The sequence below is a fragment of the Ornithodoros turicata genome, chromosome 1 (genome assembly GCF_037126465.1).
Source record: "Ornithodoros turicata isolate Travis chromosome 1, ASM3712646v1, whole genome shotgun sequence".
Lineage (NCBI taxonomy): Eukaryota > Metazoa > Arthropoda > Arachnida > Ixodida > Argasidae > Ornithodoros > Ornithodoros turicata.
This window is the reverse complement of record NC_088201.1, coordinates 29,639,458-29,666,753: the sequence shown is the minus strand read 5'-3', so window position 1 is coordinate 29,666,753 and position 27,296 is coordinate 29,639,458. Positions and strand designations below refer to the sequence as shown.

General features: G+C 43.9%; 2 protein-coding genes and 1 long non-coding RNA gene across 5 annotated transcripts in view; 1 reads left to right on the top strand and 2 right to left on the bottom strand.

Moving 5' to 3' along the window:
* Nucleotides 1-12,049, bottom strand: part of LOC135377824 (breast cancer anti-estrogen resistance protein 1-like) — a 30,875-nt gene extending 18,826 nt beyond the window's left edge. For both annotated transcript variants that reach the window (XM_064610526.1, XM_064610527.1), the window contains exons 1-2: nt 11,516-12,049; nt 6,689-6,852 (exon numbers count right to left, since the gene is read on the bottom strand). In XM_064610526.1, coding sequence (XP_064466596.1) covers nt 6,689-6,852; nt 11,516-11,524 — 173 coding nt within the window. In that variant the 5' untranslated portion in view covers nt 11,525-12,049. The remainder of the gene's footprint in view (nt 1-6,688; nt 6,853-11,515) is intronic.
* Nucleotides 11,454-26,762, top strand: LOC135377828 (uncharacterized). Its single transcript, XR_010418206.1, has 2 exons — nt 11,454-12,087; nt 20,235-26,762. It is a non-coding gene; the product is annotated as an uncharacterized LOC135377828 (long non-coding RNA).
* The window catches only part of LOC135377823 (zinc finger protein 236-like), a 38,970-nt gene continuing 28,963 nt past the window's right edge, over nt 17,290-27,296 (bottom strand). The window contains exons 22-23 of one of the 2 annotated variants that reach the window (XM_064610525.1): nt 19,627-20,370; nt 17,290-18,716 (exon numbers count right to left, since the gene is read on the bottom strand). In XM_064610525.1, coding sequence (XP_064466595.1) covers nt 19,633-20,370 — 738 coding nt within the window. In that variant the 3' untranslated portion in view covers nt 17,290-18,716; nt 19,627-19,632. Of the gene's footprint in view, nt 18,717-18,810; nt 20,371-27,296 lie in introns of those variants that run through there. The other variant, XM_064610524.1, reaches the window with a different exon arrangement.

Sequence of the window (27,296 nt, the reverse complement as noted above, 5' to 3'; positions counted from 1 at the left end):
ATGCAACTTTTTGCTGCAACTCTGTTCCCGCTACAGTTGCGCGCAACCGAAGTTGACCAAAAAGGTCCCTTTCATACGGCGAGCAACTCGGAATGCCGTAGTTAGTTAGTTAGTTAGTTAGTTAGTTCCAGTACCTAAACCCTTTTAAGACAGGGTGGGCGCTTGTATCAAGCGCCTCAGGAGTAACTTGGCTGTCGCCGTAAAGTCAACGACACTACACCATAGTCAATAGCCACACAGACTACACTACTGCAGGCAGGTTGTCCTTCGCTGCCTGTGTTCTTCGCTCCCATTCTCGTAGGTGGCGCTTGGTGCTTGCGCTGGGTGGGAGAGACCGCCGTTCGCTTGGCCGCTCAATTCCGGTCCGGCTGCGTGCACTTTCTGGTGGGGAGTCCTCGAAGCCCAGGACCACCTTCCTATTCTCCTCGTGCTTTACCAGTTCCTCTCGGGAGGTGAGGTCCCTAAGCGCTTCGCACCTAAACAGGATGTGGTCCAGATCTTCATCTTCCTTCCCGCAGAGCAAGCAACAGGGGTCTCCGTCTTCAAAGAGCTCATGAGTTCTTTTTTGAGTGAGGAGACACCCTGTTCTGGCCTGAAATAAAAGGGCGCTGTCTCTGTCTCCTCTATACTCTGCTACAGGTGCTGGTGTTTGCTTGTAGGCCGCGTACGTCTCTAGGCTCCTCTTTTTTGACATTGCCTCCTTCCAGCGGTGTTCCTCCTTAGCTGCTATCTCTTTTCGGACTGTTCGGGCCCACTCCCTTTCCGACTTTGCCACGTGTCGTGTGGTCCCCTCACTGTATGTTCTGTCCAGGGTTGAAACTCTTCGGACCCAGTTAGTTTTTAAGCCTCGATACCTTATGTAACGATGGATCCTCCTTGCATAGCATTGGTCGGGGAGGTGTACAAGCCGTCCGAGGTAGGTGAGTTTCGCTCGGGCGTCCCGTTCCAGGTACGTGGACCATCCCATTTCACCAGTCACTGCCAAGTTAGCCGTCGCGCAATTGCCCCCCAGCAGCCATCGCCCCAATTCGTACTGATGCCTGTCCAGTATCTTTAGAGTTTGAGGGTTGTATACGATGGCATCATTTGCATGTGTAGCTGCTGGTACCGCCATGGTCTTCCACAGCGTACGGCCTACTGTATATGGATTATAGGAATTCTTCGCAAGGTTCCACATATGCCCCTTCAGCCGGTTGGACTTTGTGATGACGAGCCTCTCGTGCAGACCTAGGTACTGTGCATCAGCGTTGATAGTGACGCCTAAATACTTGTATGAGCTGCACCTTGTTAGACAGCCTTCTTGTAGGACCAGTGTGGGAGGATTGTGCACATTGAAGCTCGCCAGATGGCGCGAAAAAACGTCATTGTCATCATTTTCGTCCAATCGCACTGCGACTTCCGCTCGTTACGACTTCAATCCGTTGAGAGTTTGATAATTATGCATAATTTCCACTGGTCAGTGATAATTTCATCGTCTCGCGTACTGCCGCTGCAATAACTGACACATAGAAGTCTTCCTGATTGGTCGCGCTTGCAAGGCGGAGCCGTGTGATTGACAGGTTGCAGCTAGAGTTGCAGGAAAAATCGCTCGTGAAGCGATCGGCTCTGCAACTCCTGCAACTCGAGTTGCGCAACCAGAGCTTCGCGTTCACACGGTGCAACTTTGTGGCGCAACCTTGTTGCACGCAACTAAAGTTGCATCGTGTGAATCGACCCTAAGGGGAAGCACGGTTTGCTTGGCACAGGTTTCAAGTACCTCATTTTTTGGATCTGTGCCGAAAACAGTCACCTGGTCAGAAGACCTGTAGCCGTCCTCAGAGGAGTACTGAAACATGGTATGCTTAGCATCTGGATTGAAATAATCTCTAGGATCATCCCAGTTACTTTGTCCTCCTCTGATGCCTACAAACAATCTCTGTTTTTCACTGAACTACAGCAGTGTGCAACACTGACATAATTGAAAAAGTGAAATGTGAAGGCGGTCGCCATGCGCACTTCTAATGAAAGCATAAGTTGAGTATCCAGGCTGTGTATCCGGTCGTGGGTCAGTTTGTGTCGGTCAATGAAAATGTCATTCGTTGTTGGCGTTCGCAGAGATAGCCTGTGAAATACTTTGGAAAACAATTCAGGATGAGATACAGAGGCCATAGAGAGATTCAGAGGTCTTACAGTGTTATCAGGGACTAATACATCTGCTGTGTGCCAGACTTATAAACCGACTGTCTTGGAAGTCGTGCCAATGGAACATTTCCCACGAGAGGCACCAATGAAGAAGCACGCATAACAATGGGTCAGGAGAGGCTGGGGATGAACTCTCACCTCACGCGCAGTCCAAGCATCGGAGCCACTCTCGCACATACTCAGCATGTACTTGTGTATATGCATGTACGCATTAGCATTGTTGATTGTACACTTCAACATGCCTCGTGGCTTGGAGGATGAGGATGACAAAGACTGTGCAGCAATTCGCATGCCTCAGTAAAGACAGACTGGATGTCCAAGAAGTGCCACTGGAGTTGCATACTGAAGCAAGTGGAAAGGCACAACGTACACTGGTGCCTGCAGTGTGCAGTTACTCACTTCAGCAACATTACAAACAATCCACTGTTAAAAAAACTGCTTCAACCACAGTTTGAGTAGAAATATTGGGTATAGGCGTACCTTCAGGCAAGTTGGTGCAGCGGTCAATGCATGCAAGGGCTTAGCACCAACCATAAGTCGAGGGCAATGGCCCAACTATAACAAGGCGAACCTCTCAAGTGAACTGGTGGAAGTGAAGTGGGTATTGGAAGGAACATGAGTGATGCTACTGTGTGCCAGTGAACTTTAGCGCGTTGAGATGGAACGCATGTGCATACCCAAAGCTATGCGTTCAGGCATGTTGGCATAGCCAGGCACATAGTGTGTAGACCAGTCGCTGAGCACAGCGAATACCTGGACACATCACAAACCAGCACAGTGAATGTGAGTTACCGGTCATGGAAGGACAGTGCCTGCGAGGGTGCATCGAGCACTTGAAACTAAGGATCTTGCCACCAAGCTCTGCCAAGAGCATCAAAGTGATTGTACCTAACTTCATGGAGGTGAGAATAAGACAAGACAAAGCATCATCAATAGCATTGTTGTGCCTGGACATGTGCTTGACATCTGCTGAGTGAACTCAGACGAATGATACATGCCTGATTTCCCATGGCTAGTGCTTTGTGCTACTTGAACATATGTCAGGGACCTGTCATTTGTAAACATTTTCATTGTCAGGCTTCCAGAAAGTGATGTTTCAATAAGATACATCCTTATCTATTTATATATTGACTTAGGTACCTATATCACCCAAAGGGCATTAGAGTAGGGGGTATAAACAAAATCAATACATACTAGCTAGGACTCAGTGTTTACCATGTAAAAATGAAGACAGACCTGGAAAACTGCTCTACAGACGATGTGGAGGAAACATAATCAGGTAACATGTTCCATTCATGTAGTATAGGCAGGAAAAATGAAAATGTGCACATCAGAACGACAACCAATTATTCAAAATTTTCTAGTACGATCGTGCCTTTCAATATTAAATATGGTGCTTTCAAGTGCGTGCTAGGACCAATGGCAGTTTTGTTATTTAAAATACTGCGTAAGAGTTTTAACCTGTGAAATTTCTGTCAATCTGCTAATGACTGCCAGTTCAGATGTGCAACACTGTATTTACAACTGGAGTCTCTCATAACAGACCTAGCTGCCACATTTTGTATGCATAACACTTGCAGATTCAAGAATTGGTATCACATTTGCAGAGTAGTGCACCTGTTTCAAATCCTTAGGAGAAAGAAGATCCAAGAAGTTCCAGACCAAACATACTGTGACATGATGTGTGCAGATGCGAGCGTAGCATAGTGGTTAGCGTACTCGGCCAATCAATCGAGAGGTGTGTTGTTCGATTCCCTCCGATGTCTGGCTTTTTCGATAACTGACACATTTAAATTGTTCAACTGCAATGCTCGCAAGAGCCTTTGGGGTATTGTAAATAAATAAATAAATAAATAAATACTGTGCCATGTTTTTGGGTCAGACATCTTTTGAGAGAAGAAGCCGAGGAGAATGATGTGCGCTGGTGCAGGGCTTTTCAAGAGCATGAGTGCCAAAGAGATGGCAGAAATTGCAGGTGGCCAGGGTATTTGTGGGCAACTGGGCGATACCACTAGAATCAACCCATTATTTCTCTTCCAGCACTGAATGAGCCCGGAGAGGCAATCTTAATGCGCTTCTTCATCACCAAGATGTTGTGCAAGTAGGTAAACATGCAGTGGAGTTCGCAAAGGCGCTGGTCGATGAAGCACTGTAGTGTTTGTGCAGTGTTTTGGAGTCTAAGAGCATACGTATGCGCTTGAAGCGGCCGAATAGTGTAGTAATGGCCATCTTTGTAATGTCGTGAGGCAGTGCTAGAACCTAATTGTGGGCGTTGACCAAGACAATCTTGGAAGTCACGAAGACCTTGTGAGAGGTGGTACAGAGATCTGGTGCAGTGACATAGTTAAGGGCTGCGTAGTTACCACAGCGGAGTCAGTCCCCCGGGGACTTCTTCAGCACAACAGAGCGGGGCAAAGCCCATTTGTGAGAGCATGGTTCCACTATGGCCAGTTCAAAGCATGCACTCAAATTCATTTTTTGAGATGGAAGGAGATCGTGTGGCACGAGTGCAGAGGGAATGCGAAGGTGAAGATGTGACATTGTGCTTGTATCATCCGTGTACCTAGGGGAGGTGCCCGAGTTACTTATGGTTCAGCAAGTCAGCAAAATGGGATGAACTGCGAGGCCCAGCTAGGCAAACCTCAGTCAGGGTAAATCACGACAGCGCAACGCTCACTGATGATCTAGTAGTGTCGTCAGCCAGATATGTGCGCTAGCATCCTATGAGCCCTCTGTGGGAGAAGCTGGGGGAAGCCTGTTTACAGAATGCAGGAATTTGGGTGGACAACGAGGCTTGCAGCTGGCCTACGTCGATGAATCGTGCTCTGACACTAGTGGTAAGAGAACCTGCAGAAGGCTGTCTTGGTGGTAGGTCATAGCCGCTGATTCATTGCTGTTACTTGCAATATAGTAAAACAGTTTCGAAGTTAGGACGAGTACTGAATCATCCCAGTGGACTCTGTCCTTGAGAGCAATGTTGATATGCAGATTATGTCAACTGCTGACCAGCAACTGGCAGGAATACTCAAGTAGCAATCATAGTTACTGAGGTGAAAAGACAGTCCCCAACGTGCCATTCCAGTAAAGACTTTGATCACGTAGTGGTCGCAAATTGCGGAAACCAAAGAAAGTATTTCAGCAGAATGGCATGCGAGGTCCCAGCAGCAACTGTCCTAAGAACTTGTTGGATCGGAAGTGTGTGCCACAGGTGTGCAGTGCAAAGCCTAAGGCACTTCCTCTTCTGCTACACTGTGTTTCCTTATTCTCACTTACGAGCAGGTCCAAAAGTTACTAGGCATCAACAGTCGTTGAAAGCTCCTTACAAAACCCCACTAAGTTGGGCAAGCTCTAGTTCGTACATGTGGAACGCCATTGGAGTTGGTGAGTCCTAGAGACTGATCTATTGCAAGACACACTATAAATTTACACATCACAAAAAATTTATTCAGCGCATGTCCACATGGTCCAGGATACAATCAGACATTCCTTTCCTCAGTCTGGTTGGCAGTTGCTGTGTGCTCCTGCTTGAGATATCACACAGATGTTCAAAGTAGGTAATTGTTGCTGTATTAGCATCTGCATTGTTGCGCTTTCTGTCACCGTTGTTAATAAAGTATTTCAGAGATGCTCTTTCTTCCAATTAAGTGGTATTCAATAATTTTTGTACTTCATGTAACTGGCCCCATAGAAAGGAGGAATATGCAGTGGTAAATGTAACCAGAAATAGGTAGAAGGTGCTGGCACTTTAACTTCTATCACACTGCATTATGAGCGCACGATTCTGTACATCATAGAGTTGAAATAGCTTCAAGCAACTTATACAAGATTTTTTTATGATGCTCAGAGTCACCACAAAAAATATTTCAGTCACGTTCATAGCCATCATTTATAATTTAACTTTATAGCCAGCTATCATGATGCTACTGCTAGGTGGCTTCCGATTTTTGCTGGGCAAACCAAAACAAATGATTCAAGACAAACTTTTTGATTACATCATAGCAAATTTCAAAAGTCTTCATTTGCCTTCATCTTGGTAGCAAACACAGCAAGCAAAACAGGATGTGCACATGTGGTTTACTTTTCTAATTTATGTCAAAAACTACGAGGCTCTGTCCACACTTTTGCATATGGTTTACTCGTAACAACTCACGACTGAATACCACCCTAATCTTAAAACTAGACATTGCCTCATGAGTTGCCCACTTCAGAAAACTGCAAACATTGTTAGTGGTTTCTCAAAAGCATGTGGTCTCCCTGGAGCCTCAAGTCATGGCAAGGCTTTTTAGTTGTAGTTGTAGCATGTAGTTATAATTGTAATTCAAGTACTCATGAAAAGTAATTTTTACAGATCTGGTAACAATCATGCCTGCCCATGGACACCATGTTGTGAACCTGGTTGATGATGTAAACAATTACATAGCATAGGAAAAATCAGCAAGTTATGCAGAAACTCCTATCTCCTCCATGCCTGGATAATCCAACCCACGTGAGTAAGAAGGGAGTTCACCTGTTTCCTGGTGCAAGACCCTGGCGTCCCCGTAAAGCGCAGAGCCACCATCCCTCCAAATCATCAGGGTTCTGCTCAAGTACAGTGAGGACATCATTTTTGCGGAAGGCAAGTTCCTCTGGAGACTCTGCTATGTTGTCGTATAATGCCCGAGCCAGACAGTTCTAAGAAGCAAACAGAGATAAACAAGATCGATTAATAAGCAAGACAATTATTTAAATTAAGCACAGCATAAGGCATTAAAACATGTCATCTGCTGACACATGGTAATCATCGACTCTTTTGTACACACTGGGTTGCTCTTCTGCATATTATCACTTTCTAACGACACATAGCGCGACTGGTGTGCAGACCTTAGCAATATGAGACATCCAGCAAGTGAACACCTTAAACATGGCTTGCAACATGTTTCTTCTCACTCTTCTGTTAACTTCTGTTGTTGTTGTTTTCAATGCACGTATGTGAAAAAAAAAAAGCTTAGATTGCATTCCCTACATTCAGGCCTGTCACCATTGGAGCACATCTTGTTGCAGACACATACAAAACAAAAATCTCATAATTCACTACATGGAACGTACAATTACCTCCTCTTTCAAATAACATTGAATGGCGATGCATGAAGAAATTAGTCACTTATCAGCTATAAGACACTCACCCACCCAAGTAAAAAGAATGAAGCACGTGTCCGTCACTGTTCTCCGTAGTCGACGGGTACCTTCGCTGTGAGTATCAGGCCGACTTATGGAGGGCCCCAAATTGCCAAAACCAGCTTATTACATTTTCTCTCAACCATTGGGCCCCCATAGGAAGAAAGTAGTACAAACACAGATTTTCATTTGAACAAAGGAGAAGCCAATATGAAGGTCTCAGAGGAATACATTAGGACAAACCAGGATGAGATACATTTTGTATCTGTGCTAGATCACCTCAACAGATTACCCACATTTTTTTTTTTTTTTTCAAATGGAGATCATTGGCTGTCAACTATATTGCTGCAGTGAGCAACAGAAAACATTAAACAACAACACATGTGGCAAGTTTCCTCAAAATTTCATTACCCTGACACACATTAGACCCATTATACTTCCTTCCAAGCTTGTTCACTTTTGCTCAAAGTTTATTTGTCTAGTCCTGCCCCAGACTAATTCATTCCATATGTACCTTTGTGCCTTGGATAAGAACGGAAATTTCTATGAGAAAGAGAAATATTGAGACACAGTGCTGTCTACAGTGAGTCCATTAGTGTTATTATTTATTCGAAAAGACCGGCATAAATGATGAACACGCAAATCCATGACAGGTTCACAAAAGCAGAAATCAAATCTCACAACATGGCTTGGACTGTTGAGCACAATTGAAAACAATGTTGTCCCTAGAGTGCCATTGTTCTTTACTTCAACTTCAGAAGGATATATGGCATGCGCTGTAGTCACGACAGACTTAATTTTGTCATTGTGCTTCTACAGTAAACTTGTCAGCGGCTAAAATATTAGTCAACTTGAAGCAAAATGTGAGTTGCTCTTGGTGTACACGTAACCAGGTTGCAAATATCAAGATTCATCCTTGCATTCAGTGATTGGAACCTCAGTCTCATTATATGGAATAAATTACCCAAACTTAAATTCCAGATTCCACCCACATATTAAAAATTAATATGGCTATAAACAACGCTAACCTCCATGTAACTTTGATACATACAAGAACACTACAGATAAGTCCCGTTCAAGATGGCCACCCTCACACAAAGCATCTTGGGTGGGGCAATAGAAATGTACTGAGAATAACTATTAGTCCTGCTGACAAATTTGATGGGCAAACTGACACCCAGTGTAGTCAGATTAGACCTGTGAAACATTCCCTCCTTTTTTCACAAAACTTCCGCGAGGAAATTCCAATAGTGCCACTGACATTTCAGCAGTCATATATTGGAATCCTCATACTTTTTTCTTCATCCTCAAAATTATGGTGTTAAAGGGAAAGGCACAAATACTACTTATAAATATGCATACACTGAGAAGTACAATCTGTTGAGTACCACAACAACCCGTATCTCTGTACATACAAAACATAGTACCCCTATTAATTATCACTGTGATATCAGCCTTGCACACAGTGTACACTAGATATAGAGCACTATGTCCCCTGATGCCGACAAAATGGGAGAAATGGTTAAAATGCTTTGTGCCTCAAGCAGTACAATATATGAATGTCTGCGCAGGAAGGGGTAGTTGGCCTCATTAAAGCAGAGTTTCAAGTTGCAGCGCCGAGCAAGCACAAAAACAACCTTGAAGTACCTGTCCACGCCCTTTGCTCTTCCAGTAGATTGTGCTGCTTCACATGTCAGTGCAATCAGTGCCACTTTAAGTTATTACAAGAAGAACTAACACATAACAAAATTGGGCTATAATTCATCTTAATTTAGTGAGTTAGAGGACAATAGTAAATTAAATATTGCACTTGGATTACTGGCACCTAAAATAATGAAGACAGAGCTTGCTCCATGCTTAGCAGGATCACAGGAACACAAATTCTGCAGTGGCACTAGTCTATTGGCACAAAAACAGGTCACCACCACTGCCTTCCCATAGAGAGGGGATGAGAGCTTGCAGCACTACATATTGCGAGTTTCTCTGGACCGTCTGCCTGCCTGGCAGATTTTTCCTAGTGCTCATGCTGGGATCAAACCAGACTGATGAAAGCAGCATGGAGAAGCGCTGCAGGAAGGACGATGAAGGTGTTTCTGTAGGCTCCATGCCTTTCTGTAGCTTGAATTGGATGCTGTTAGGATTTCTTTATATCACTTATCTTTTTCCATTTGTTTAATTAACACCCTCAGATGATAGAACACACATCAATGAATTCACAAAGAGTATTTGTCCCCCACACTATTTACACAAAGTGTTTGCCCTGAAAACTAGTACACACAAAATATTCTCAATGACACGGAGTATCAACTTTCGTAATGTGCGGCAGGAAGTCCCACAGTCTCTATTATATCACTGTCCTCACGGAGCCTCTTACAATCCTCTTTCACGGCAGTACACAGTTTGTCCATGTGCCAGCTTCTCCTCATAGAATGCCATCTCTTTATAATACCCAGCCAGCCATTGCAGATGCTGAATTGAGAAGTCCTTGAGTCAAGGATCCACCATCTTTACCATGTGCACAGAGCTGTTCTGCTACAATACGAAGCATTCATCTAGGAACAAAACTGCCCAAAACATATGGCAGAATAGTGTAGTCTCCAACAGTCCAAATAAGTGTGGTAAAGCACCCCTGTATCCTGACAAGAGGTCCCAGCACATGGGCAGGGACACAGCCTCATGCACTCAGTGAAGTGGTTCAGTTATGAGATACTTGCAGTGACAGCCCAGCAATGTTAGCCCCAGCAATTGCTTATCGGAAGGCTATGTCAACACAAATATCAGAGTGCCACTCACAAACTTCAGCTACACGATTGCCTGAGATGAATCTCACTGCCTCAGAGAACTGACTCTGTGCTCGTGAGGTGAAATCAAAGAAACTGTCTCACTAGCCAACTGACAGCACACTGCTATTTTCTTTTGAGCGTGTAACGAATACATTTGAAATAAAAGCAAGAAAAAAAAAACATTACTATTACGCTTCACTTTGTGCGACATTAATATATAAAAGCACTTAATAAAGTGTTACAAGACACCTTTTGTTTTGGGTTTTTAAAATTGCTCCAATCACTGCTGATTTCGTCTTCAGAGAAGCACCACTTGCCGCAGTCTTGGTGAAGTGCAGAATTTTTTTACATTTTTTCGAATGGTAGCAACACAACCCCTTCAAGAGCCCGCTCGGCTTTCAACCACCTCCGTTGTGAAGCTTCTGCTGCCGACAACTGTACTTCAACAGACTATTAAGCGTGAGATGAGCATCAACACATCAGTTCCTGGGCACTAAAGAAACAAGAATATGTTTCATGAAATCCCCAATGATACACGGTGGTATCTTGTTCCCTCTCACATCAATCTCACCAACACTCACACCAATACAAACACAACAACAGGGAAGACATGGTATGGTGAAATTCAGATGAGATTCCTTCAAGGACCCATAATAGACGCAGATCCTTTTACCCTTCCTTTCTTCTCCTTAGGGATTGAAGGTGGTTAAATCTTCCCGTACGATGTCCTTTCACTGTGAGGAGTGTGTACACTTTACCTTTTGAGGCAGACGGCTCAACTGCCGATGCAGGCACTCAACCGCACCTCCCTTAGAATCTAGTGGTGATGGCCCGTTTCTGCAAAGAGGCTGGCGCCACTGTAGATTTTACACGCGCTCCCGTGATCCAGCTAAGCGTGGGGGAAGCTGTACAGTGCTTTTCAACTTAACATGCATTAGCTTGAACTCTGATTGATAGATAGGTTCAAATTCGGTGCGTGGTCCATGGCTCCGACAGTAAGCCAAACCACCGGACGACGTGATAGAGGCAAAGAGGAATGTGTGAGCAGTGTTGACAAAGACTGTGGGACTGGAATGAAAATATGTCAAACAGGTGGTTCGAACGGCAAGGTATATTCATGTACTACTGCCCAGGCACTGTGAACGCAAGAGTTTCACACCGCGTAACAGCAATCGAAGTGTCACACACACAGACAAAACACTACATTTATTGGGCACACCTTACATGATAATTCAGAATTTACCTAACAGAACTCCCACTGCATAGTCTTACGGAGTACTGTTATGTAAGATATTCTACCGCCACAGCTGTTATCACAGTTATGTGTCTTGAAATCCATTTATGCATCATTTCAACAGTAAAGTGATGCCACAACGCAAGAGATTAATAGTGCTCACCTTACGCATGTTTCCGGTAGAGACCCACAAAGCAGTAGGCGTAATCCAAAGTCCGCAAGAGGTACAAAATCCAACGGGAAATGTTCTCACGTCACCAGAAAACAAGTTCACTCATTCTTGTTTCTAATATTCTTTTGGTGATCCTCAGATGGACGTCGTAAAATAACACGCCCAGTTCCAAGCTTCGGAAACACAACACGGCATCAGAGGAATGCGAGCGCGAGAGGGTTCAGACGGAAAGTGCCAGTCTCCATGTTTGTAGCGGAGTGTGCCAAATGCGGGATGCAATTCTAGACGTGGATGCCTGTTCGTTTCTGCACAGAACTCAGAAGATGCTAAAGTACGTCGGTACACCTCCTAATTCTCATCTTGATAACAACTCGATTTAACAGCTCTGAGATGAATCTCGCTGCCTCAGAGAACTGACTCTGTGCTCGTGAGGTGAAATCAAAGAAACTGTCTTCAGCACAAGACGCGGGGGCGAGGCCCGTACAGGCCGACCAGCGAGTGAGCAAAGGACGACAGGCAAACAGCGTCAGCGCCATCTGCCCCCAACTTTCTGCCAAAATGACGTAAGAAAGATCAGTGAATAGTTCACTTTGGCTCTAATTGACCCGAGCTGTTGCTAAAAATGAGATGCTTTAATGAAAATGAACGTATGCCCAGCCATGGCACAGCAATTAAATGTTTTGAAAAAAAGAAAAACATAAATGCCACGTGAGCACATGTGCCTTGGGGGATTTGGATAGCAGACAGCTGCGCTGCGCGTCGCCAAAGAAATCTCAAAATGCGCGGCGCGCATGTTTTGTTTTGTTTCACGCAGTTCGCGGATGGCAAGGGCATATATGTAATGAACACAGCCTCTGTTTTACTTTGAACTATTGTAAGTAATACTACGTTACTGACGGCTCTACGTTGCTAACGGAATGACAAAACTATGCCGGTTTATGTGCAGTGAATCCTAGCGACAACGGTGCATTTTCTTACCAAATGTAACCCTGCAAATCTGACGACATTGGCGAAACAAGTCTTTTTAGGGATCCTGCCATGCATAGCCTTCATATCTTCCTTGTCGGTTCCCTAGACGAAGCACGGAATGCGATACAGCAGGGATATCACGTTAGCAACATTGCAAATGTTGTCCAATGTGGAGCAACGTTTTGCAGCCTTCGTTAACATTATAATAATAATACCAAAAGTGGGCCAACGTTACTATCCATTTTGCGATGTTGCTGCTGCGTGGCAGTGCAATGTTTCTCCAATGTTGCTAGGGAAGAGTATCTAAACGTTCCTCAGTCACCTTGAGCAACATTACTCATCCAAGCACCTGACCGTACCCTATATAGTCACGCAATATTTTGCAAGACAGTTGTGAAAATGTTATCTCAAACATTGTGCGAACGTGGGTAATGTCCCCTCGAATTTTTTTTGCCAATAACGATGCTGGAGAACATTTCCGCAACATTGAGACAGCGTCCCAGCCACATTCCTTCAACACAGATAAAATATGGAGGCAACATTTGTGTTATGCTGCTGCAACATTCAGACAGCGTTACAGCCATATTTTTCCAACACAAATACAATATTGAGGCAACATTTGTGTTATTTTTTTTTTAATTCCGTGTTAGCGCCGCGAAGCAACTGTGGCTATGAGCGGCGTATAGACGTGGACAGATGAAGAGAGGACAGCAGGAAGGAGTGGGGGACAGGGGAGTTAGTATGCGTCCTGGGCCGACTTCAATGGGAACTGTGCCGACATTCGTCTCGAAAGTCTTCGGAAAACCCAGGGAAAACCTCAGACAGCACAGCCGGTGACAGGATTCGAACCCGTTTCACCTCCCAGTCTCGGCGTGGAAAGCGATCACTCTAACCACTATGCCACGGGAGCTGGTAGTTGCGTTATGTTGCTGCAACATTGAGACAGCATTTCAGCTATATTTTTCCAACAAAAAATACAATATTAAGGCAACAGTTCTGTTACGTTGCTGCAACATTGAGATAGGCTTACAGCCATATTTTTCCAATATAAATACGATATTCAAGCAACATCTGTGTTATGTTTCTGCAACGTAGAGACAGGGTTAGTCATATTTCTCCAACACAAATACAATGTGGAGGCAATATTTGCGTTGTATTTCTGCAACACTGAGACGGCATCACAGCCACATTAGTTCAATGCAAATGCAATATGAAGGCAACATTTGTCTTATGTTTCTGCAGCGTAGAGACAGTGTTACACCCATATTTCTCCAACACAAATACAATGTGGAGGCAACATTTGCATTGTATTTTTGCAACATTTAGACAATGTTACAGAGGTGTTTCTTGGAAAAGAAGCACAACATTATTCAAAATGTGTCCAGGTTTTGTGAGGGAGTCTCGTGCATTCCTCTCAGTTAATATCCCATGTGGTACAAGCCTCACTTAAAAACATGGTATTTGACAGGAAGGGATGTCAGGAATGTTGCTGGCTATACTTGACTCGTTAGAAATAGTTGGGTTAATTGCAAGTATGCATCACTATCACCGCTACAAATGGTTTACGCCCCGCTACACTTAATGAAAGTATCACAACAGTTTGTGTTTCAGTATATGCTCCATCCAGTGGGACGCCCAAGCAGTTTCCCCAGCAGAGTCTACCTCCATAGGTAGCTCTCCTGCTTGATGACAATACGGGTCTCCCCCACCATCAGGCAGGAGAGGCACTACAAATGGTTTACGCCCCACTACACTTAATGAAAGTATCACAACAGTTTGTGTTTCAGTATATGCTCCATCCAGTGGGACGCCCAAGCGGTTTCCCCAGCAAAGTCTACCTCCATAGGTAGCTCTCCTGCTTGATGACAATACGGGTCTCCCCCACCATCAGGCAGGAGGGGCACTACAAATGGTTTACGCCCCACTACACTTAATGAAAGTACCACAACAGTTTGTGTTTCAGTATATGCTCCATCCAGTGGGACGCCAAAGCGGTTTCCCCAGCAGAGTCTACCTCCATAGGTAGCTCTCCTGCTTGATGACAATACGGGTCTCCCCCACCATCAGGCAGGAGGGGCACTACAAATGGTTTACGCCCCACTACACTTAATGAAAGTACCACAACAGTTTGTGTTTCAGTATATGCTCCATCCAGTGGGACGCCCAAGTGGTTTCCCCAGCAGAGTCTACCTTCATAGGTAGCTCTCCTGCTTGATGACAATACGGGTCTCCCCCACCGTCAGGCAGGCGAGGGGCACTACAAATGGTTTACGCCCCACTACACTTAATGAAAGTACCACAACAGTTTGTGTTTCAGTATATGCTCCATCGAATGGGACGCCCAAGCGGTTTCCCCAGCAGAGTCTACCTTCATAGGTAGCTCTCCTGCTTGATGACAATACGGGTCTCCCCCACCGTCAGGCAGGCGAGCGGCACTACAAATGGTTTACGCCCCACTACACTTAATGAAAGTACCACAACAGTCTGTGTTTCAGTATATGCTCCATCCAGTGGGACGCCCAAGCGGTTTCCCCAGCAGAGTCTACCTCCATAGGTAGCTCTCCTGCTTGATGACAATACGGGTCTCCCCCACCGTCAGGCAGGAGGGTCACGGCACTTATGTAGTCACGCTTTGAAAAATGTGTACATACTGTGCCGCAATGTTGTTGCAGTGTTGTGTACACGTTGCTCAAGTGTTAGAAATGAATGTTGCAAATGAAGTTAAAGTTGTGGACATTATAGCGACGTTTGGGGCAACGTCGCAGTATGACATTGATGAAATGCTGCCATACCATTCGGTGCTACCTGGGGTGTGTTCAACAAATATGCATGAACGTTGCATAACTGTTGCGCAAATGTTTGCTGTGTTAAACGGATATGGCTGTAACACTGTCATAATGTAGTGAAAACGTTACACAAATGTTGCCACAATATTGTGTGTGTGCTGAAGAATATTGCTGTAATAGTGTCACAATACTGTGGAAACATGACGAAAACGTTGCCTCAATATTGTATTTGTGTTGGGGAAACATGGTTCTAGTGCTGTCACAATGTTGCAGAAATGTTTTCCAGCAACGTTGCTGCAACAGATTTTCAACAGGACATTAGCCACGTTTCTGCAACATTTGAGTAAAACATTACCACAACGTTCCGGCAACAAATTGTGCTACTAGGGTGTTACCATGGGAAAGGGGTAATTATGTGTGTAATTTAGTGGGTCACAACCATATTGTCAATCCAGCAACTGAAATATGAAAAATCAATGAGCTACTGGCACAATGGCATCATGCCCCTTTTTTCTTTTACCTTTTGCTGCCTTGACCTGTGTAATATTGAACTATGAATAATTGTATGTCGATTGAAATATTTTGCACTGGTACTCAGCATCACAAGAAACCATGTGACATCATATTTCTTAGCTTTCATCTGGGTCCGGACTCTCGCTTTAAACAAGAAACAAGGAGCATCATACAGGCACCTCCATAGCAAATACTGAGCATAAAGAATTTATGCTCTGTCTAGAGGTCTGTTGGACTGACCTGATTGTCTATGCAGCAGTGTCCGTCGGACAGTCCGTGGCACGGTCTAAGGCCGGCACCGTGTAGAGCACGCGCGGGACAATGGAGGACGAGCTGCACGAAGCTAACTTGGATTAACCTGACAAGACGTAACTAACCGAACCTAACTTGGAGCTACACCAAGCTAACTTGGACTAACCTTATTAGACTATAAACTCACCTACACCAAGCCAACTAACCTAACTTAATCTAACCCAATCTAACCCAACGTTGCAGGATGTGTGAGGTGAAAAACCAACTTGCAGAATGTCAAAGCCAAACAAAAAAATGCCAATATTACTTGAAGGAGCGCTTGTTAAGTTAGGTTCCTGTCATCTTCCTGTATTAAGTTAGGCACCCATTCGGCAGAAGCGAGCATACAATTATCAGGACCCATCGGGCGGACCCACGGATGTTTATAGTGTTGATGCGTCTGACGGACATCGATGTAGAAACAATCAGGTCCGTCCGACAGACCTCTAGACACTTCCAATAATTTACCTGCAGTAAGGAAAATTCACACAAGGGAAGTTGCAAATCCTGCCAAAGTCTACCAATGACAGAATACCAGACACCCTGCCTGTTGCTGTCCTATTGGACCATTGCTTCCATTTGTTTACCGTTCATTTTCATTCCATCGTAAAGAGAAACCGGACACGCACTTGTTTCGGAGAAAAAATGCAAGAGCCACACAGCCTGATGATAATGATCATGAGTTAAGTTTTACTGGCGCATGAGCAACGACGGCTATAACCACACAGCCCGAGCTCATGGGGATGACACCCTTGTTGCCCCCTCCTTGTTGATAAACGTACACAAGTAGATGTTTTATGCGGTCGGTGAAGGTAATTATACACCGATAATCACTGGAATGAGTACTTAAAATTATCTGTTGTATCAAAGTATCTGTTCATAAATATAGCAGCTGCTGCAGCTCTCAACTTGCTTGCATTACCCGTATCAAGCGCTTATAGTACACCAAGCATTTTTGAACTTAACAATGTTGCAGCAAAAGGGGTAATGTGCCATGTTGTCTGCGTCTCTTAACATGTCTGAATAAGGACAAATGGATGCTGGACTAGCAACAGATTTAATGTTGTTAATGTTAATTCATTAAATCTGTTGCTAGTCCAGTGTCCATTTGTCCTCTTTCTTCTTCTCGTCTTGCCTGCGTCTTTTACCGCTGGTTTTCCCTTTTCAGTTATGTACTAACAGGCCCAACTTTTGACTCCCTCAATATGTGCCCAGCAATTTATTACATCAAGTTCAGGTTTTCATTGGAACTGTAACCAAAATATTAAATAAGATGTCACCAATATTTCACACTGCATTTAAAAAGTAATAGTAAACATTAGAAACCCTACACATTACATATACTTGCATGTACTAACTCTGAAAATTCATGTGCCAAGGGAACCCTCAACGATGCCAACTGTCCCGGGCAATACCCAGCTTTTATCGGCTGATAACAGGTATCATTCCGCCTGCTACAGCCATTACACCACAAAATTTATTGTCTTTGCCATTGCCAGAAAATTCAAATCATAATCCTGTCTTCTCTCTCCTTCCTTCGTTATATTTCACTCTGAATTCGTAATTAAAGGCGTTCATTGCTGTTTCACTAAACCTTTTTCTGTGTCGTTTGCGCTACAAATATCTGTTGAATGGAATCGCTTTCCTGATTCCCTTATACATCACTTACTAGCAGTATCACTCCGCCGAGAAGAACAGTCTCCATTCGAAATATCGGCAGCTCTCATCCTAAGGCTCTTCCCCTAACGTTTCCTTACTGGTTCACTGGATGTTCTACCTTTCTACTAACTAGCATTACCTTCTTCAAGAATTCAGTGTTTGAGCATTTCTGTATTGCTGCATAACCTTTCCTGTTGGATCCTTTCATGCCTTTTTTCCTCATGTCTATTGTGTATTCTACATGTAGTACACGTAGAACATGTACAGGATTCCTTTGACCTTGTATCTCCCGTTCCCTTTCGTAATACATATGTCCTTGAGATACTGAAAATAAATGTAAAAAATGCACAAGCTCTTAGAAGGGTATGGTACCAAGAAAGCTAACATTCCCAGGTATGAAAGATGTTATAGAATGATACAGTTATCTCTTATCGCTTACAGCCTATTGGCTGAAGGCAGCGACTGCCCAGTACTTCCTATACTAAAAAAGACCCGCTCCACGCCTCTTGGCTATGGCCATGGCGTGGACACGACGTTGTCCGTTTCAGCCAACCACGAAAAATATTTTTAAACGCTGGAAGCCTGTGGCTACAAGTGACTGCCCCCACCGCTGATGGTGGCTCCTCTCCATGACCGTCACATTGATTAGTGATCATGCTAAGATGGGGTCAGCACTGTGTGGGTCTGGGACGGACGTTTGCATAGAGTGAGATAGAGCCCCTGTGCCGTGTTCTAACAGAGGATGGCATTGCACGTAGAAATTCCTGCTTTGGTAACTCACATCTGTTCCACACATTCACATAACTTCACGTGTAGAACCAGTCAGGCAAGTCTACCCATATATGCACTATGAGCAGCGAAGACATCCCTGCTAGGAACTAGTTGCAGTAGAAGTGGTCCACTGTTAAGGTGCATTTGTGATCCATTTTCCTGAGATTTCCAAAAGCACTTCCAGGCAAAGCTGGCATAGTTTCCTGCAAAGTTAGCCCAGGTTGCACAACCAAATTGCATGTTGCAATATATCAGCAGGCAGACGACTCTGAACACACACATAACAGAGACAAGGTATAAAAAATACAATGTATTTTCATTCCAAACACTTTGTACAGCTTGTGTGGTATCTACAGTGGGAGCTATTTATAGTTCTAGACAGATTTTCTACACGGGGTGCATCTGAAGTTTGTTAGGTGTGCTTGCAGTCAACATGGTGTACGTGACATTTGACATATTACTGATGCTTCATTTACATAGTCCTGTCAACCGAAACACATTTTATATGAGTCACATCACCCTTTGTGGATGTACTATAATCCCCCCAACATAGAGAAATGCATCATGGGAAAGGTTCCACCACACCAGACTATGAGTAGGCTGACGATAAACATGCTGCCCATTTTGTTTCCAGTGTGGTATGTGTGGTCCTATGAACTTCACTATGAACTTAAATGACCAAAAATGTGTGCATTATGAGAAAACTTGAAAAACAAGAAAGAAGGATGGATAAGAGTACAGTTCCTTCAAACTTTCCAATTATCATAATTACTTAGTTGTTTTTGTGCCATTGAATGACAAATCATAATCATCAGAACTATATACCAGAATGAGTGCAACCGTCAACAAAATAACTTAAGATAATAACATGATCTGTCAAGACTTGGCTTGCCTTCACAGAAACATGATTATCATATGTACAAGGTAATGAGTCATTCCATGCTGGCATCTTTGCACACATGCAGCGTACAGGAACATCATACGCCTGCTAGCAAATGCTGCAAGTGGTAAACAATGTCTCTCTAAATGGCCAAAAAACTGGCCGGTGCACTTAGAACAACAGCAAGAAAAATCTTCATGTTCAAGCTTATAATGAAAAGAAAAAACTTTTACCTGATCTCAGCTCACGGTTGGACTTGTTTTTATGTCCAATTTGTGCACTCTCTTTATGTGCACATGAAGATTACACTTCTGTGAGAAGCAAGAGCCACAATGTCCACACTCAAATGGCTTCACTCCAGAATGCTTTACAAAATGCACCAAAAGTGCATTCTTCTGGTTAAATGTCTTTCCGCAAAGGTTGCATTCAAAGGGTCGTTCACCCGTGTGTATCCTTTCATGCCTTTTCAACTGGCTTGGCTTTGAGAAACCCTTGGGACATTCTGTGCACTTGTACAAGGCATGCTTGGCTTTTTCTTCTTCACTTTTATGAGACTCCATGTGGTCCCTTAGGTGGCTCGCACGCTTGTATGTCTTTCCACAAATGGGACAGCTCAATGGATTTTCACATAGTTCATTCTGAACAGTCACAAGGTCATTGTTATCAACTGCTGCAACTCCTGTATCTGACATTCTGATAATGATACCTTCAGCATTGTCCTGAAGTAGTGGACTATCTTGCACTAAATTAGTTACAACTGTAGATTCTTCTACCATTTTCTCTACGTTGTTGATCACTTCTAATGTCACAGAGCCTTCTAATGCTGATGCACTTGTTTCAGATGCTTGCGATGTAATAGGAAGACCCAGGCTCTGACCTAGGACAATAGGGCCAGTTTCTTCTTGAAGGAGAGTCCCAGCAAGTAGAGCTGAAGCATCAATTTGTGCCGAATTCTCATTTTCTGATGCCAAGGATGTCTGCAATTTGTTACATATGTTTCATGTATGCAATTCTTCAATACTGAACAAAGTAATTTCAATAATATCAGTCATGGAAAGGTGATGTAAAACAAAAAGCTTCAGGTAACTGCACAGAAAAGCCATTTTGTTCAAAATATGATTTAAGGCAGAGGCACGTGAAAAGAACCTCAATCATGACAAGGTGAAATTACATCGGGGGCAGTACGGTCAACCCTCGTTAATATGACCAAGGCCGTTCCCACGGATTTTGATCATAAAGCGAATTGTCATATTAACGAGCAACATGGATGATGCTCCAGGTAAGCCCTTGATAAAGGAAGTCTGTGTGGAAGTCTGTCTGTAAAGGAAGGCTCTGTCTCATTTATTGAAGACAGAAATATTGCAGGCACAGTATTTCAGTTTAATTTATTGTATTTCACCAACACAATTTATCAATGAAAGAAATCCGTTAAAAGCATCTGCTTAGAAAAACCATCAATATGTAGCTTTTCCGCTGACTCAATGACAGGGGTGATGGCTAATACATGCCGCATCAACTGCGTCGGTAGAAGCGGGGTCATGACTTCGGCAGTTCTCCCCAGTTCATCCCCCGAAATGTTGGTCATAGTCAGATTATCGAGTTGTCATAATAACGAGGTGTCTTTCCACAGGACCTCCATTGGGAACAAACGGTGCCCCAGAAAAGTGGTCACAAAGTGATGATGTCATACTAACGAGTGTCATATTAACGCATGTCGACTGTATACTGTTCCGGTTCCATACACAGCGACATACGCTCCCTTATCTACCAAATGCAGAGACCAGTGACCGAAACTGAAACAAATATCGGTTCGGTTATGGTTCACTTCTAAAATTTTGCAAAGGGTTCGATTTTGGTTCCATGTGTTTTCTCTATTAGTGTTTATGGTTACCAGTAACCAATATAGCCATCGTTTCGGTTTAAGTGATGAACCAGTACCCTAGACTGAGTGGTTGCTGAATAGTGAGCGGGGGAATACATGATCACTTTGTGTTATTCCCAGAAACTGTTGTGCACGCTGCAGTAACTTCTGTGATATATTTTTGAAATATGTATCCCGGAGTACACTAAAAACAGCTACAGATTGATTTCCTTTTGGGTGTTATGCAGCATAAGAGCCAAGTATGATAAAATTCAATACTAGACTATTAAGAAAATGCTGAAAGCAAGCAAGCAAGCCCAATAAGTATGACTTTGCCCTACATCAGGCTGACGAAAACCAAGTTTTATTCAAGCAGCTCTTCACGGCTGTTGATGGCGTGTGATGATGCTCGAGTTCAGGTTGTTTCCAACGTGCATCTCATCAAAGACCACGGCAATGAGCAAGTGGAAATGCTCATCGGGCTGGCCATTACTGGGAGCTCATCAATGGCAACATTCAGCGCGTAACTCCTTGCTTGGCGGCAATGAGTACCAAACAAGGATGGGCACTCGGCGGACATGTTGCGTCAAATGTTCAAGAGGTCGCTACGTCGCATTTGTCTGTGTTACGAGCATCCGTGGAGGAGTGCAGAGCTGATGAACTCATGATGAAATTTGGGATGTGGAAAGTGAGTTTTTTTAGGCAAAAGTCAGACAGAATTGGACGGCACGTCGGCTCTGGATGATTTTGAGGGGTGCATCAGGCTAGTAGATGGTTGCTACAAAGTACGATTACCAGGGGGAGACGACAGAGTTGGATGACAACAGATGGAGTGCAGTGACTAGACTCAACCGACTTGTACATCACCTGCAACAGGATCTGCAAAAGCTGGAAATGTATCACACAGCAATACGACAATGTTTATGTGATAGATCAGGAGAAAAGGTACCTGAAGGTGACAGTACACAGTGCGTGCTGTACCTGCCACACCACGCAATAATTTGACAAGATAAAATTATTACTAAGTGCTGAAGAGTATTCAACGCCTCATCGCATGGTCAAGAACGCAAGAGCCTGAACAACTCCCTTCATGTTGGACTTAATTTGAACCCCGACTGACTGGCACTGTTGCTTCAGTTCTGTTGTCACAAGGTCGCTTTAGCTGCGGACATTAAAAAAGCCTTCCTGCAGATAGGAATAGCTGTAGACGACCGTGATGCCCTTAGGTTCCTTAGGCTTAAGGATGTACCAAAAGCGGAAGGAGTTGAAAGTACCTCAAAGGAACCAGAAGGAGGATGACACAAGTTACTTTTGGAACATTTGGAATGGCACATTTTTGCTAGCTGCAACATTGCAACATCACTTCAGAACGATGAATCATGCAGTGCTCTATTTATGTTGATGATTTGCAGACAGGTGCTGAAACCGAAGAAGTGGAGAAAATCTATTGGGAGTCCAAAGTAATCTTACAGAAGGCGTCCATGAACATCAGGAAATGGGCATCCAATAGTGAACGGCTATCAAAGTTACCGTATTTACTCGCACATAAGGCACACATTTTTTACCCAAAAACATTGTGCCATTGAGGAGGTGCGTTCAATATGCGGGGGAAAATTGGACCCAACACTTAAGGTACACTTCACTCCCGTTTTATCCCAAGATATCCGCGGCAAACTCCCTGGAATCGAACGTCGTGATTCTCCCACATCAAATTATCTTCTGTTCTGTCAAGCGTGGACGAAATACTCCTCGATGTCCGTTTCATTCGTCGTCCATCACTCTGGTGCCAGGTGCTCCATCTTGTTGACTGCGTGAGATGATCCGGCCGTGCTACTAAAGTCGGTATGCGTTTAATGTGCCGGGAACAAAATTGTACCAGCATATCGGCGCTCAAGTTGGTGTGTGTTCAATAAGCGGGTGCGTCGAATATGTGAGCAAATACCGTATTCCAGGCTGACCCCAACTAGATGTCTCCATATGCGCAGGGCTCAAAACAAATCAAGAGACACAGACACGGACATTATTTGGCCCAATCAGCAAGACCAGGTACCAAGGGAGGAGAGGGTGATGAAAAGAGAAGCCTTGCTAGTAATGCAAAGAAGCTATGACCCTATAGGACTTCTGGCTCCTTATACAATAGCCACAAAAGTGATCATGCAAGACATATGGCTGGAAAACATCACATAGGATAATCAGTTGTCCGAAAGCCTACAACAAGGATGGGACAACTGGTGCAGCCAGATAGAGAAGGCCACATCCATAGAAGTACCAAGAACATATGGTAAATGGATGGAATCAACATGGGCAATCTTGCACATATTTGCGGATGCGGGTCCACGGGCCTATGGCGCAGTGGCGTGCATTGTGCTCGCGGTCATGTTAGCTCTCGTTCTCGCCATGTCTAGGGTGGCAACCTTAAAGTTCTAACCTTACCAAGGTTGGAGCTGATGGCAGCGGTGGTAGCGTCAAAGATTGCGGCATTCATATCAAGAAGCCTTACTGGAATCACAGGCACAGTATTGTGGACTGATTCAGCTGTCATTTTGTGCTGGATAAAACGAACCCCTGATCGATGAAAGGAATTCGTGAAAGCATGAGTGCTTCAGATACAAGAGCACATGTTGGTCGATCAGTGGCGTCATTGTCCTTCCGAGTACAATCTAGCAGATTTTCTAACAAGAGGAGTTTCCCTGCAGCAATTGCGAAGGAGTGAATTCTGGTGGAGAGGTTGTGAGTGGATTACGGAAGACGAAAAACAATGGCCAAAGATGTCAGAGATGATGACTTTTAATGAACAAACAACTACATGCAATGTGGCACCAGTAAACACACCTCTTCAAGCACCTCTCATGACGTCAAGAGTGATAGCAGCATCACCAAACTACACCGCGTAACAGCATGGGCGATACGCTTCGTCCGTAATTGCCAGCAGAGGAACAAAAGGAGGGGACGGTTATTGGCAGCAGAAATGTCCTCAGCGGTAGATTACTGGATGAGGACAGTTCAAATGATGGCATTTGGTGAAGAACGGAAAAAGATTTACGACAATCAGCCATTGAAGCGATAAAGTGCTCTGTACCAGTATGCACACAGAATTATGAGTCTGAGTGGCAGACTCCAAAAGGCAAGGCTGTCACACAAAGAGAAACACCCTGTCGTCATGCCAAGTGATTCGCACTACATGGAGTTCATAGTATACCAAAGCTCACAAGACCGTATTACACTCAGGAACAAGTACTGGATAATAAGGGAAGACAGTTACTGGAACTGCGAAGGCAGTTAGCGAAGCAAATACTAGGAAGCTGCATGACACGTAAACGCTTCAATCAAAGACATGCTAGTGAAGTCACAGCACCTCTACCTGAGGATCGTGTCACGGAAGGCAATCTCTCTGCTACGACTGGCATCGACTTTGCAGGACCAATCTTCGTCAAAGCCTCAGAAACTACAATGAAGTCATACATAGTTATCTTTACCTGTGCCATAACAAGAGCAGTCCACTTAGAACTGGTAATGAGTGTGAAAAGCGACAGCTTCATGTGTGTCTTTAGACTGTTTACTTTGCGCAGAGGACTCTTGTCACACCATATACAGCCACACCGCTGCGACATTCAAACGTGGACAAAGAACTTAACGGACTTTGGAGTTTCATAAGAGATGAAGAAATCAAGGACTACCTTGCCTGCAAAGGTATGAACTGAACTGAAAGTTCATCCCGATCGCCGCTCCACAGTGGGGTGGTTTCTATGAGCGCCTAGTGCGATCATTCGAGCAAACTCCAGGAAAATGAAAGGAAATAATTTTTGAGGGTATGATGAGACTGCAACCATAGTCACGGAGGAGGAGGCGATATTCAATTCAAGGCCTCTCGTATACACGTATAACAAATTAAATGAGCCTGTTCATTTGTCACCTGCCCTGTTCCTAACAGGTAGATGGTTGACAACATTACCACCCAGCGAAGACAGAAGGAACATCTCTGAGTAACATATGGAGAATACAACAGGGGATAAGAAAATTGTGGGTCACCTGGAGGACAGAGTATGCGAGAGAGCTACGGTCAGCTCATATGAGATCACCTAAGCGCGAAGACGAATTTGGGGTTGGTGAGATCATATTGATGGGCAGCAAGAGACCGCAACTCTCTGGAAGATGGCAAGGATTGAAGCTGTCAACAAAGGATCAGACGGCAAAATTAGATCCTGCAACATAAGGACCGCAAACAGAGCAGTGGAACGGTGACAAAAAATCTCTGTCATTTGGAGGCGACACCACAGTAGAAGAAATAAGCACTACATTGGCAGCCAGGGAGTGATAAATATTTCTCAAGTGTCATCATCACCATCATCAGTTGTAAGACTGCACACGTGCAGCACACACTCACCTTCATGCATTCATTCTACGATTAAACATCGCTGAGACCACACGTATCTGGGTAGTATCTTTAGCCGCATATGGAGCGTACATAATCTGCGATTTTCGACTATATATTTATTACATGAGAGTCTGTCCGTGTCAGTCCTGCCACGTACTGCTTCTACCATTTGAAGAATCAAACAGGTCATTTTCGCTCTTCACCTTGCTTCCAGACTTGCACCAATTGCTACAAACCAGAAAGCAAAATTATGTTTTATGGTTTCAGATTATGGTTCAGATAACCATTTCCTGTTACGGTAAGGTTCCAGTTCCCAAAAAATTTCAGTTCCAAGCAGTTTTCAGCTCGGTTCCGGTTTCAGTCCTTGCCAGAGATTACCGGTATGTGCACATTTTTAGCATCATCTATATCCTTGACTACAACAAACAGGAGAAAGTTTAATTCTATCAAATGACTGCAGCACGGGTATGGTTGTTTTTTCACATGTTTCTTTGCACCTTGAAGAAAATTTAATGATGCTGGGGAATAAGGGAACAATATTAATAGCTTTCCAAACCACAACATTTGTTATTGACTTTGAGACAGCCATCCACAATGCCGTAAGACAGTCCTAGCTGGAAAATCCAGGAGCTCGGACTATCGCCTTCATTCAAGCGTATGAACCCAGAGCGGACACATGGCCTAAGGAGGTGTTTGGTTTGACATACATTCCACCATCAAAAGTTGTGAAGCGCTTTGTTTTCTAAACATGTTCGGAGGCTACACACGAAGGAGAGCTCTGGCAATTTATCGACTATCTTGTAGATGATACTGCCACTAGTCAGCCCTCACTTTGCTCTGAAAATGTGGTCCGAAGTGGCATCCAAAATACTACCAACACCTGGCAGTTATTTCACAGTCACTTGAATCCTTGAGCGTCTTGCACTCTCGGGTGGAGACCTATTGTGAAAGCTATAATCTCAAGTGCTGACACAACAAACAGAGAAAGGATTTTGAGCTCTGGGCTTTATCAGTCTAGTCTACTTCGTTTGTAGTATTGGCAAGCTACACTTTGCCAAAGAACATGCAAAACCTACTGTGATTTGTGTTAGAGTTTTGCTGCTTGAGTTTCAATAAATTCTGTTGAACCTGTATTTCTACTGTCATTTTGATTATAGTATTATCAATAAAAACACATTAAGAATAAGACACATACTACAATGATAAATATTGAAATGAATATTTTTGAATGATGAATGGAATGGGTATTTAAATCATAACAGTAAGCAATAATGCCAGTTTTCACAACTGTTTCATTCAAGAATTAATCATTGATGCACATTATCTGCCACTTATCGGACACAGTATTTCTTTGCCACTTGATACAAACGAAGGTTGCGCATATGCAAATAGTCAAGTTAATAGTTGTGTTACCCTTCCTCAGATGGGTGTGGACTTCTCATCCTCTTAAAATTTGCGCCGATCTAACTGTGTTTCTGAGGAAGACGAAGTTCACAGTGAGTACCAAGACAAGTTTGCGCAGATCCATTCCTCCCGTACAATATGCTCATGTCCTCTTTTTTTATGACTATTTTCCAAAAACCATAAGGAGTTTCCAATCTCCTGCATACAGGTGTGGAATGAAGCTTTTCGAGGAAAAAAAAGCCTAGCTGTGGTCACACTGGAGG